At 35.5% G+C, this 12,613-nt stretch overlaps 2 protein-coding genes across 3 annotated transcripts; both read right to left on the bottom strand.

Annotated features, from left to right (window-relative positions):
- Positions 1–201: 201 nt before the first annotated feature.
- LOC6643269 (acidic leucine-rich nuclear phosphoprotein 32 family member A) lies at positions 202–5,719 on the bottom strand. Of its 2 annotated transcripts, XM_047009655.1 has the most exons (7): positions 5,349–5,718; positions 2,885–3,261; positions 2,740–2,819; positions 1,310–1,684; positions 1,155–1,228; positions 937–1,093; positions 202–552 (listed from the first exon to the last, which is right to left on the bottom strand). In XM_047009655.1, exons 1-7 carry the CDS (start codon positions 5,394–5,396, stop codon positions 509–511), a joined length of 1,155 nt encoding a protein of 384 aa, XP_046865611.1. In that variant the 5' UTR covers positions 5,397–5,718; the 3' UTR covers positions 202–508. The 2 variants fall into 2 exon arrangements, with proteins under 2 accessions (XP_046865611.1, XP_002066197.1); XM_002066161.4 differs by lacking the exon at positions 1,310–1,684 and having other exon boundaries at positions 5,349–5,719.
- Positions 5,720–7,842: 2,123 nt separating this feature from the next.
- LOC6643366 lies at positions 7,843–11,845 on the bottom strand. The gene is made up of 5 exons (XM_002066162.4): positions 11,560–11,845; positions 10,993–11,369; positions 10,857–10,927; positions 8,666–9,759; positions 7,843–8,600 (listed from the first exon to the last, which is right to left on the bottom strand). The coding sequence occupies exons 1-5, from the start codon at positions 11,605–11,607 to the stop codon at positions 7,887–7,889; spliced, it is 2,304 nt and encodes a 767-aa protein (XP_002066198.1). The 5' UTR covers positions 11,608–11,845; the 3' UTR covers positions 7,843–7,886.
- Positions 11,846–12,613: the final 768 nt, after the last annotated feature.

Genomic DNA, 12,613 nt, shown 5'->3' with positions numbered 1-12,613 from the left:
TATGTATGTGTTCGTGTGTGTGTGTGTGTTTTTCACTTGTTTTTGTTTCTTTTGTTGAACTTAAGGCTAAGCAATTTTACAATGTATTTTGCCATTATCGCAAAAATAACTGCCAAGATGTTTGTGTGTGTGTGTAAATTCTGAGTGTTTTGGGGAAATGATTGGATTCAATTAAACATCTCTTTGCCTTTTTCTTTCATCTTCTCTAATTATTTGACTTAAAATTAACGCTGATGTTTTTGATTATAACTTTCTCTGGCTCTATCTGTTTGTGTGTTTGTATTGAGTTTGGAATTCCAATTTATAAGCTTACAGTTAAAAAAAAAACAAAATTCTGTCGGTATTTGTTTCTTTTTTTTTTTGTTTTTTCTCATATCAATTCTCTTTTCTATCAAAATATGATTCATATGTGGCTGTTTTTTTCTTGTATGTATGTAAGTGTGTTTGTGTGTGTGTGTGTATTTTGTTTAAATTTTAGAACTTGTTATATCCATCGGGAGTTGTTCTTTTAACCATCATGCTTTCTCTTCTTGCCCCTAGCTTGCGACTCATCTGAAAAATATAAAAAAACGTAATTATTTTCAACATGTTGGTAATAAAAATTAAATTGACGAATTGACAAAACGTAGGTTAAAGATGCTATATAGTATGCAAATTTTCTAAACCTAATTGAACTTATGTTAGTTCCCTGAGTTTGTTTTAATCTTATATCGTTATGACGAACATTTTTTAGGTAAAGTTTAGAAACTGAATTAAACTGAAACGTTTTTGCACAATTTTGACAACAAGGTGACTTTAAAATTGATTAGGATCAATGTAAAATAGAAGGGTTCAGATAGATATTAAAACTAATCCACCATATGTTATCGTTAAGCTGTTATTATTAGACAATTTTATCCCAATTTTAATAAGATAGACATTTTTTTTTGTATTTACCTGGCTTATCGCCAGCCTCCTTTACTGAAGCAGATGATTCATTTGCCTCACCATCGGCTTCATCGATATCAGAGTCCTCATCTTCGTCATCATCTCCGCCACCACCTTCACCCTCCTCCCAATCGGAGTTATCCTCTTCGAGGTCATCGTTGTATACCTTTTATAAATATAAATGAAATTTTAATTTACATTTTCATCTTGCGGCTAAAATAACTTACTTCCGACAGCGAGATATCTCCATTATCCTCTTCATCACTGTCATCGGTTTCGCCTTCTGTTGTTTCATTTGAAACTGAAATGAAGCAAAATAACAATTTTCAAATTAGAATGGGAATATTCTCATAGTCGTTAAGATCCTAATACAAATGCTTACAATATAAGGCATTAGCCAGATTTAATATGCCTAAAAACCAATATAGTAAAACTGTAAAATGAATGGTTTGATTTGTTGTTTCTGTTGCTTTTGTCGTCGTTGTTGTTGTTGTTGTTGTTGCTGGTTGCAGCTGTTGTACAGTTGTTGTCTCTCTCAATTGCAATTCTTTCAAATATTCATCTAATTCGTCAACCTCATCAGCATCACCAGCACCAACACCTTTGCCAGGATCATGATTATGATCATCTGCTTTTGTTTCATCGGTTGCCTCTTGCAAACGCTTCTTAGCCTTAACTCGCTCCTCCAATATCTCAAGTTCGTCTAAATCGAATTCTAAACCATTTAAACAGAAGGCATTGCTGCTGCTTCGCTTATCTGAAAGGCGACAGACAACAGAAAGTAGTGCTTTTGGTGTGATGAGTTGCAGGCAATTGATTGAAGGACAAACAACAGCAGTATATAGACAAAATATATAAATATATATGAATGTATATGTACATGAACTCTACAGTTCTGCGAGTCATTATTCTTTTTGACTGTATGGTCGATCCATTGATATTAAATGGACTTAGAAATGATAAGAAGAATAGTTAAGAATTCAAACGAATTTAATCAGCAGGAAACTGGTTGGTTGAAAGGTTTGGAAAATCAGTCTTTTGCCTATTCTGACCATAAGCCTAAACATAAAACATTTGGAACTATATTCAAATCATTTTGATTTTGTTCCTTTTCGGTCTCTTAGTCGATACCACGATACTGGTTTTATATTGTTAGCAAATCGATTTCATCTATGATTCTAATCAGGAGGATTAGGCAACATAATTTTGCAGCAAATGATTAATAGGAAAAAATGTCAACATGTCTTCTGCCTTTCCCTAAGGCCTATTTGCCTTTGCATACCCGTTAAATTATATAGTTATATAATATAACAGTTATATTATATAACAAGTTTGTCCGACCTGATGTTTTGATATTTTGCAAGCTATTTTGCTGTAAGACTTTAATAATTAAATTAATTTCGATTTTAGATCCTTTTATTTCGCATTTACCGTATAGAAAAATATCAAATCGTTTACTATTGGAATATTTATCTACATAAAATCACGATTAAACATCACATTTGAATAATTTATATTTCTGTATTGTCCTGTGGACATTGAGACAAAGAACATTTTAAGCTATTTGAGAAACTTTCAAGATGTTCCGTGAAATTATTTCAAATATTAAGGTTTATACTCTATTGAGTTTCCTATTGGAACAATACTCTCATCTTAAATTTCAGTAATTCCTTTCTTAATAATTATAAGGACACAATTACTATATAATGATGGAAGGAAGATGTTGACTATTCCTTCCATTGAATGTTTAAAGCATTTGCCACCTTCATAATGATGCGTATGAGAAAATTGAGATACCCGGGAGACACGTACCTTCATCTGAATCATTGCCATTGATCACTTCCTCATCATCTTCACCCTCCGATTGCACCTCCTCATCATTGCAGTCGAATCTTGATAATGAAAAGAATTGTAAGTAAATATGTAGATATAGATGTAAGATCGTAAGGCAACTCACCCATCGAGGAAGGTTAACGAAGGCAACATCTTAAAGATTTTTTCCCGATAGTTTTCCACTTGGGTGGCATCATTGTTGAATAAATCCAAGACGGCCAATTTTTGGAATTCCTCCAAGGGTTTCAGAGTTTCCAGATCTTTAATTTTATTACCAGATAAATTCAAATATTGCAATTTTGGGCTGGTTGTTAGATAGTTGAGGCCATTGGATATACGATTATCGGATAATTCCAATTTTTTTAAATTGGGTAATTTGGGGAAACCTTTCAGTGTGGTCAGACCCACATTGATCAAACTTAACGATTCCAAGGCGGTGTATTCATCTGTAAGGCCAACAATGCTTGTACTCCGGCAATTATCCAGATTCAGTTCTGTGATCTGAAAAATGGCCAAGAAAAATCATGAATAAATTTTTATTTAGTTTTTTAAATTTAACGTTTTATGGTCACACTGGCGGCCAAAAAATCAATGGCAGAAACAAAATGGATTTTCTCCACATTCAATTTTTTTTTTAAACCAAGAAAATGCGAAATGTTAAGCAACAAAAACAACAAGACACACGTTATAAATGTTGCAACAAATTGCGTAACAAGGAGCAGCTACAACAACGAAAACAAAACGAAAATATATGAAAAGTGGTGGCCCAGAGAATTTTTTTTGTATCTGTGTGCAAATGCAGTATGTATGTACATGTATGTATGTATGTATGTGTGCCGCCTCCAGTGCGCGTGTATTTGTGTGCGTCGTGTAACAGCACAAAGAGCAATACGGGAAAGAAGATGTGGTGCGGTGAGGTGGGGTGCCGTTGGGGGGTGGCTGTGAGGTTAAAGCAAGCCGGCAAAAGGCAACATGTTTGAACGTGACGTAGTTGGGTTGTTGCGCCTATATGTACATATTTGTTTTTGCTGTTGCTGCTGCAACTTTTATTTGTTTGTTGTTTTTGTGCTTTTTCGAATTCTTGGCGGCACCCACCCCACCCGCCTTGACTCGCTGAGGTCGTGATTGATTTTTGATTACCCAATTATGAGTTTGTATTGGGGCAGAATGTCACGTTGCCTTCTCGCAGTCTTTTTCTCTCTGCCATCTCACACAAACAGTTATGTGGCGAGTTCCGTTAGGCTTACAAGAGATGCCTGAGTGGTTAAGTGGGTGGGTGCGCTGAGTAGAAGAAGGAGTAGGGGACGCGGTAGGCTACTGATTGAGTAGGCCTTGTGCAAGAAGAGAGCGCATGTTTATTAATCAGTAAGGAGGCAGAGTGAGCGGATGTTTGTCTTTTTTCTTTTCCATCTTCTTTTGCATTACTTTTGCTGATGAGAGGGAGTGTAAGTGAGAGCGAGAGACAGAGAGGGACACAGAAAGAGCATTGCATTTAAACAGTTGGAGTGTGTGTAAAGGGGAGCGGGTTAGAAGAGAGTCCGCCATTTGGGGCGGCCAGGGCCGGTTTTTTTTGTTTTACTGCTGTTAGTGGAGGCGTCATCGTTGGCGGCGTTAGGTTATAGGGTATTATGACTGCGCAGTCAATATGTTCTGCTCTCGTCTGGTCTTGTGTTGTTTCCCTCCTTCTTGTCATGTGTCGATTATTTTGTGCATACGTTTTTTTCTTCCTTTTGGGCTGCCCCTTGTGCGTATGCATGTGAGTGTGTGAATATGAGGTATTGTGTGTGTGTGTTTGGTTCTTGCGTATGGATGATGATGCGCGCGCTATAATGTTGTTATAGATACATTTTGGTATCAAATAACCTGAAATTACAACATGCAGCACACGTACTACACACACACACACAGACACATATACACACTCACTATTTGTGACAATTGAAGGCCGGCTGAATTAGCAGCAACAAAAACAAAATGAATAAGCCAAAGCATCGGGCTGTCTCGCTTACTCCCTCTGTGTCTCTTCTTTCTCTCGCTCTCTCGATCGTCTCACCTGTTTCTAACTCATGTCTATTATATGCAAAAATTGGTAATTGCAAAAAACGGAAAATGTGCAAAATTTTGAACAAAAGCCAAAGCGCAAAAATGCGCGCACATGGCAACGCTGTTCGCACTCCCTCTCACTCTTTTCTCTCTTTCTTTCTTACACACACACATAGGCACACGCAGAGGGGCATGTAATCTCACATGTGTGTGTGTAGAATTTGCTTATGGCGATCAATTTTTTTTTATACGTAGCAGCGGCGGCGTCGACGACACAAATTGAAACTAGATTTACATGATGGCGTAGTTAGTCGCCGCTGCCGCTGAACTCACACACAAAGACATAGTCTTTGTAATGAAAGAAAATTTGTGTAATCAGAAGAAAAGCTATGTGAGAAGAAAAAAAACAACATGAACATTTTGCGCGTTTTTTTTTCTTAGTTTCCCACATTTTTCTCCACTTTTACCTATGCTTTCCATACAAAAGGAAAAAAAATATCAACAACAAAAACACAAACATACACAAGCACACTAAATAAACTTACCTGATTTGCTTTGCGTGCGCGTCGCTCCAATTCTATTCTCTTCTCCATTGCAATGCGGCGACGGCGGCTTGGGGGCTGCTTATACTTAACTTAGTTGGTTGTATTAGGAAACGTTTAGTTTCGCGTTCTTTTTTTTTTTTTCTAGTTGACACTGCAAAAGGCACAACTACTTGCACTTGTTTATGCTTTTTCGATTTGGCAGCAGCAGCAGCTTACGCGTTTACTTTTATCGTTTTTATCTTGTTTGCAACACACGTCCAACTCTAACCAAGCTCGCAGAAATGCCAAAGGATACACCAATACTAATGCACGCGTCGCGTCGGTGTTGGTCCTAATGTTGCCTTTTCTTTTCTTTTTCTTTCTCTTCTTTTCTCTTTTGCCACACAATGCACTGAAAAAAATATTCCATATGTTTAAGAAAAAAATCAACTTGAGTTCGCTTCGCCTATACGATACACGAAGTGTATGAAATTGCAATTCGCCTCACTTATTTGAGTTTTCTTTCACATTCGCCGCCTCGTCTTGAATCCTAACGGGTGGGAAACTTTAATTCGCTCTTCATATATGCGAAACATATGGTAAATAACCAGCATAAGGTAAAAACCACTATAAGGTAAAAAAACACTATATACAAAATTATTTACTTTCAAAATTGGCAACTTGTCGTTTTAAACTCATTAAAAAATATAAAAATGTAATTTGTTTGTTACATTTTATTTAATGATTATTAGTTTTAAGATAAATTGTATACAAGAGGGAATTTTAATTCCGTATTGGAATTGAAAATGTGGTTTTCTTATGATTGTAACGCAAGCAAGAAGAAATGAAGAAATCTACTTGATAATAAAATTTTTAATTGCCTAATTGGAAAGTTTGACAATTCGTCGGATCGGATCAGTATAACATATAGCTGCCATGATTGCAATCTATCAAAAAGTTACCGTATTTATAAACTTCTTACAATGAGTAGGAAAATAAATCGGTATTTTTAATGTAGGTTTAGTAAAAAATTAATTCTAATTCTATTAATTCTAATCTAAATGTGTAAAAAAAACTGGGATACACTTATTAAAGGAATTAACGATTTTAAAATGTCGCAGTACTTTTTTTTCCTTATTGATTAAGATATTATAAAAGATAAAATGTAAAATAGCGATAAGTCAAGATAAAATTGGTTAGAAAGAAAGTGAACAATTGTTGTGAATATCTATTTTTATGATTTCAATTTTTAATTTTTGTTGCATCATTGCATGTAGTTTCTTTTTTGTTATTGACCAGAAAAGACAATAGGCCAAAAAGCTTGCAGCCGTTGGAAAATCCCTCAAACCTCATATATTCTCACCTAACCCCAACTTTGTGAACCTGTAATAGTGACAATTTTTAACCGATTTTTGAAATTCATATAACAGTTTAGTCACCACTTTCGGTTGGCTACTATTTTGACTATTCGAACATTTGAAAATTATTTAATTGCTTCAATATGTATTTATATACATTTGAAGAAAGTGATTTTTGTGTCTTTTGTTTTTGAAATCAGCGCCAAATTCGTACACATGTGTTTAGCTTTTATTTTTGAATAAATCGCTCAGATCCTTGACTGGAAACTCAGTTATGTAGAAGCGTTCACTTGATTACTTTTGAGTTGTAAATTGAAGGTGAATTGATAAATTGGACCTTATATGCGTATATATTCGCCTTCATAAAAGTTTTATTTCTATTATCACAAGATGATTTTTAATCAGCTGACACATCATAAAGGCTCTCTTTTCTTTTACACACAGACACACACACACCCGCATACCAATCAACAGATGAAAAAGCTTTCTAGCACGCGCTCTCTGTCTCACTCTCTCTTGGCGCCCCATTCCTGTTCAATGCGCGAATTTCAGTTATTTGTGAAAATATACGTTGGAGCTCAGACTTAGTTTACAAATCCATAAATTTCAAGTTAAGTCAAAATTTCTAAAACAAAATACAACCGACAACGAGGAAAATTCCAAAATGCATGTACGTAATGTAGGAAATTCGCTTAAATAACTCGTTTATATGCATAAATGGTGATAAATAGTTAAAAAGAATCAAAAACCAACACCATTTATTTGTAATTAAATAGTTTTTGAGCTGCTTTAACAGAGCTTGCATTTTGAGGTATATATGTATATGAATATATATGTTTCCCCAATTTCAGATCTTTGCATCAATTTAGAATTTAGGAGGGGATTAACATTTTTTTCTCCATTCCAGAAAATAAAAAATTAAGAAGCTTAACATTTAAATATTAACCAAAATTTTTCAAACTAAAGTATGTTTATTTGAGTTACTTAAAAAATTTTGGAACAAATTTATTCCGGATAACTTCTTTTTAGGCCGAAAAGGCCCTGTTGTTACGAACCTCAAGAAATTCACTGAAAATGGAGGAGGAATGTCACACCAATTGTTATGAGTAAGTGATTTATTTATTATGAAGGCCTTCAATGGCAAAAATACTGAAAAATACAAAAGAAAATGACCTTCAATGGCCATAAGTGACAACGATTTTTATTCACCATCGTCATCGTCCACGTCACTTTCGCAGGATTTGCAAGTGAAATAACTTGCCTGCATGTTGGAGCACTTGAAATGAACTGGACGCTTGCATACATTGCAATTGATAGAGTTGGCAGCGGTCAATTTCTGCGGCAACAGCTTTAGGCAAATGATGCAAAAATCTGTTTCTTCATCAGATGGTGGTGATGTTGGCTTGAAGCGTTTGGCCGCTCGTGATGGGGTTGCATGCTTTGTGTTGCCCGGTGTTGCTCGCTTCTTCGCCCCTTTGGCTGCTGTTTTTTCCTTCAAAACAAAACGATTTTCAGCACTTTGCATAGGCCTTCTTTCACGATTCGAAGGCTTTTTTAGAACAGCGACCTGAAGAGGATCAATCTCATCCAAAACCGATGAACTGCTGGTCACCAATGACATTAAAGATAGGGATTGTGGGGTAGAGATTTCGGATGTTAGCACCTCTTTTCCGTGCCCTATATCCAAGGTATTGTTCAAAACGATACGTCGCTGGTCATCTTTGGTGATTCCAGCATCAAAAGCTACTTGTTCCTCATTTTGTGCAATAGTTTGAACAAAATCGGCGTCTGTGAAGATGTCGGGATTGAATGGAACAATGCCCGTTGCAGCGAAGCCTGCCTTAATTATTTTTGGCGTTAAAACGAAATCCAATGCATTGCACACAAGCCCAGCAATGTGTCGAATTTCCAAAACCTGATGGAAAAAAAGAAGAAAACTAGAACAACAATCATAACACAAATTATATTTTGTTTTCTTACCTTATTTGCATTGTTATTTTGCCAAGCGGAACATTGTGACTCATAGTAAGTCTTCATTGGGCCTAATACGGACACATCCAGTGGCTGAAGACGGTGGCTGCAGTGCGGCGGGAAAGACAAGATGTGGACACCGTTTGCATCTGCAAAGTCGAGAGCTTCCACCGACATGTGCGAAACGTGGTTGTCCATCAACAGCAGCACCGGACGATCCTTTGATGGTTTCACGAACTTGATGAAATGACGAATGTATCGGACAAACTCTGGCTGGCCCATCCAGCCAGAATCATTCGCAAATCCAGCAATACCAGGAGAAACATTGTCCAAAAATGTTCTTTCCATTTTCTTTTTTGGAAATAAAAAGAACGGCGGAACTGTATTGCCATTCGCACAAACAGTAAGAGCCAGTGTGACCATGGTTCCTCGCTCAGCAGCTTCTAGTTGTCCTTTCAAAGCGATGACTTTTCCAATTTTTGTTGGCACAGTCGAGAAGCCACTTTCATTCATATTATAGATGGAACAACCGTCAAAGTTGTGTACATCGATCAACCGAGACAAATTTTCGAAAAAATTGTCCACATTGGGTTTGCAGAAAGCTTTGACTCGGTTCATTTCTGTTTGCTCCGGTGTTCTGAGCGTCAGTTCGCTATGCCGTTGCATGAAGAGTCTGTACCACTTACGATGCGCTTTACAATCGTTATCCCATTCAGGTGGGTACCTGATAGACAGCTTCCTTGCAAACTGGTATGCCAGCTCTTTCAATTCATTGATGCTCAAACCATAGTAGTGACTGACATACTTCAGGATGTATCTAACGAGATCTTTTTCTTGAGCGGGAGAGAAAACCATGTTAGATGGAGTCCTTGTACCAACACCATGAATGAATTCCAACAAATCCTCATCTTTAAATTTCGAAATATCTTCAAAATTATCTTTCGTTTTCTTTACGTATCGAGATAAGGTCCTGTCGTTTATACCATGCTCTCTCGCACTTTTACGGATTGCATTTTCATCGATAATACAAGATTTGATGGCTTGCAGCACCACATTATTATCGGGTTTCTTAGCCCCGTGAGATTTCTTTGGAGGTGACATGGCTGAAAAAGCAAAACACGAATTAAGTTGCAATTAAAATGCGTTTCGACAACTGTTTCATGCGCTTTTCGAAACATTTTGGTATTCGGCACGATTCGGATGTTTACTCAACCGCGGACAATTCTCTTGGTCGATCTATTGAAAAAAAATGAAAGTGCAAAAAAAACACTGAGAGGCTGAAGAAAATTAATATTTTTAAATCATTTCCTTCCCATCTTAACTACACAACAAAGTTCGTTTTAAAAGGTTTGGAAAATCAGTCTATTGGCTATCCTCACCATAAAGTCTTTGCAATTTCTTTTGGAACTACATATATTCAAATCATTTTGATTTTGTTCCCTTTCAATATCTCAGTCGATAGTGGTTTTATATTGTTAATAAATATGTATTTATTGTTAGTTTTTTAAACCAACAGCAAATTGATTTCTTTTTTGAATCTTCTTAAGTTCAAAAATCTATGATCCGAATGAGAATCAGGCAACTTCATTTTGCAGCAAATTGTTTAATAGGAAAAAATTTCAACATGTCTTCCGGTTTTCCTGAAGGCCTATTTGCCATAAAATTATATCCGGCCTTTTCATAAATATTTCACCTAACTTAATCACATGTCGATATAAAATTGTAGAACCTGATGTTTTGATATTTTGCAAGCTAATTTGCTGTAAGACTTTAATAATTAAATTAATTTCGATTTTAGATCTTTTTATTTTGCATTTACCGTATAGAAAAATATCAAATCGTTTACTATTGGAATATTTATCTAGATAAAATCACGATTAAACATCACATTTGAATAATTTATATTTCTGTATTGTCCTGTGGACATTGAGACAAAGAACATTTTAAGCTATTTGAGAAACTTTCAAGATGTTCCATGAAATTATTTCAAATATTAAGGTTTATACTCTATTGAGTTTCCTATTGGAACAATACTCTCATCTTAAATTTCAGTAATTCCTTTCTTAATAATTATAAGGACACAATTACTATATAATAATGGAAGGAAGATGTTGACTATTCCTTCCATTGAATGTTTAAAGCATTTGCCACCTTCATAATGATGCGTATGAGAAAATTGAGATACCCGGGAGACACGTACCTTCATCTGAATCATTGCCTTCCTCATCATCTTCACCATCCGATTGCACCTCCTCATCATTGCAGTCGAATCTTGATAATGAAAAGAATTGTAAGTAAATATGTAGATATAGATGTACGATCGTAAGGCAACTCACCCATCGAGGAAGGTTAACGAAGGCAACATCTTAAAGATTTTTTCCCGATAGTTTTCCACTTGGGTGGCATCATTGTTGAATAAATCCAAGACGGCCAATTTTTGGAATTCCTCCAAGGGTTTCAGAGTTTCCAGATCTTTAATTTTATTACCAGATAAATTCAAATATTGCAATTTTGGGCTGGTTGTTAGATAGTTAAGGCCATTGGATATACGATTATCGGATAATTCCAATTTTTTTAAATTGGGTAATTTGGGGAAACCTTTCAGTGTGGTCAGACCCACATTGATCAAACTTAACGATTCCAAGGCGGTGTATTCATCTGTAAGGCCAACAATGCTTGCACTCCGACAATTATCTAGATTCAGTTCTGTGATCTGAAAAATGGACAAGAAAAATCATGATTAAATTTTTATTTGGTTTTTAAATATAACGTTTTATGGCCAAAAAATCAAGGCATAAACAAATTGGATTTTCTCCAAATTCAATTTTTTTTTAAGCAAGAAAATTCGAAATGTTGATCAACAAAAACAACAAGACACACACAAGCACACCAAATAAACTTACCTGATTTGCTTTGCGTGCGCGTCGCTCCAATTTTATTCTCTTCTCCATTGCAATGCGGCGACGGCGGCTTGAGCGCTGCTTATACTTAAGCTAGTTCGTTGTATTAGGAAACGTTTACATTGTTTCGCGCTTCTTTTCCTTTTTTCTAGTTGACACTGCAAAATGTCGTTTTTATCTCGTTTGCCAAGCTCGCGGAAATGCCAAAGGATACACCAATACTAATGCATGCCTCGCGTAAAGGGTTGGTTCTAAAGTTGCCTTTTTGTTTTCTTTTTCAACTTTTCTCCTTCTCCTTATTCCATATGTTTAGAAAATTGCAATTCGCCTCGCTTATTGGCGTTTTCTTTGACATTCGCCGCCTCGTTTTGAATCTAAACGGGTGGGAAACTTTAATTCGCTCTTCATATATGAGAAACCACCATAAGGTAAAAAACCACTATAAGGTAAAAAAACACTATATACAATATAATTTACTTTCAAAATTGGCAACTTGTCGTTGCCAAAAATATAAAAATGTAATTTGTTTGTAACATTTTATGTAATGATTATTAGTTTTAAGATAAATTGTATACAAGAGGGAATTGAAATTAAAAACAGTATTTAAAAAGGTTATTTTTTTTATGATTATAACTCAATCAAGAAGAAAATAAATCTGTATTTTTAATGTAGGTTTAGTAAAACAATTAATTTAATATGTACATAAATTCTACGCTATTGAAGGAATTAACGATTTTAAAATGACGATTATAAAAGATAAAATATAAAATAGCGATAAATCAAGATAAAATTGGTTAGAGAGAAGGTAAACAATTGCTGTGAATATTTATTTTTATGACTTCAATTTTTAACTTTTGTTGCATCATTGCATGTAGTTTCTTTTTTATTATTGACCAGAAAAGACAATAGGCCAAAAAGCTTCCAGCCGTTGCTGTTGGTCCAAATTTCGAAATAAAATCTGCATCTTTTTTGAAGGACGCCCCACCAGTTAGCGAGTAAAAGGCTTAACAGGACATGCTGTTGTCCATGTGATGCGGCTCATCTCTTTGACAGCAAT

The sequence above is a fragment of the Drosophila willistoni genome (genome assembly GCF_018902025.1).
Source record: "Drosophila willistoni isolate 14030-0811.24 chromosome 2L unlocalized genomic scaffold, UCI_dwil_1.1 Seg168, whole genome shotgun sequence".
Classification (NCBI taxonomy): domain Eukaryota; kingdom Metazoa; phylum Arthropoda; class Insecta; order Diptera; family Drosophilidae; genus Drosophila; species Drosophila willistoni.
The sequence above is the reverse complement of the archived record's forward strand: the minus strand, read 5'-3'. Positions and strand labels throughout refer to the sequence as shown.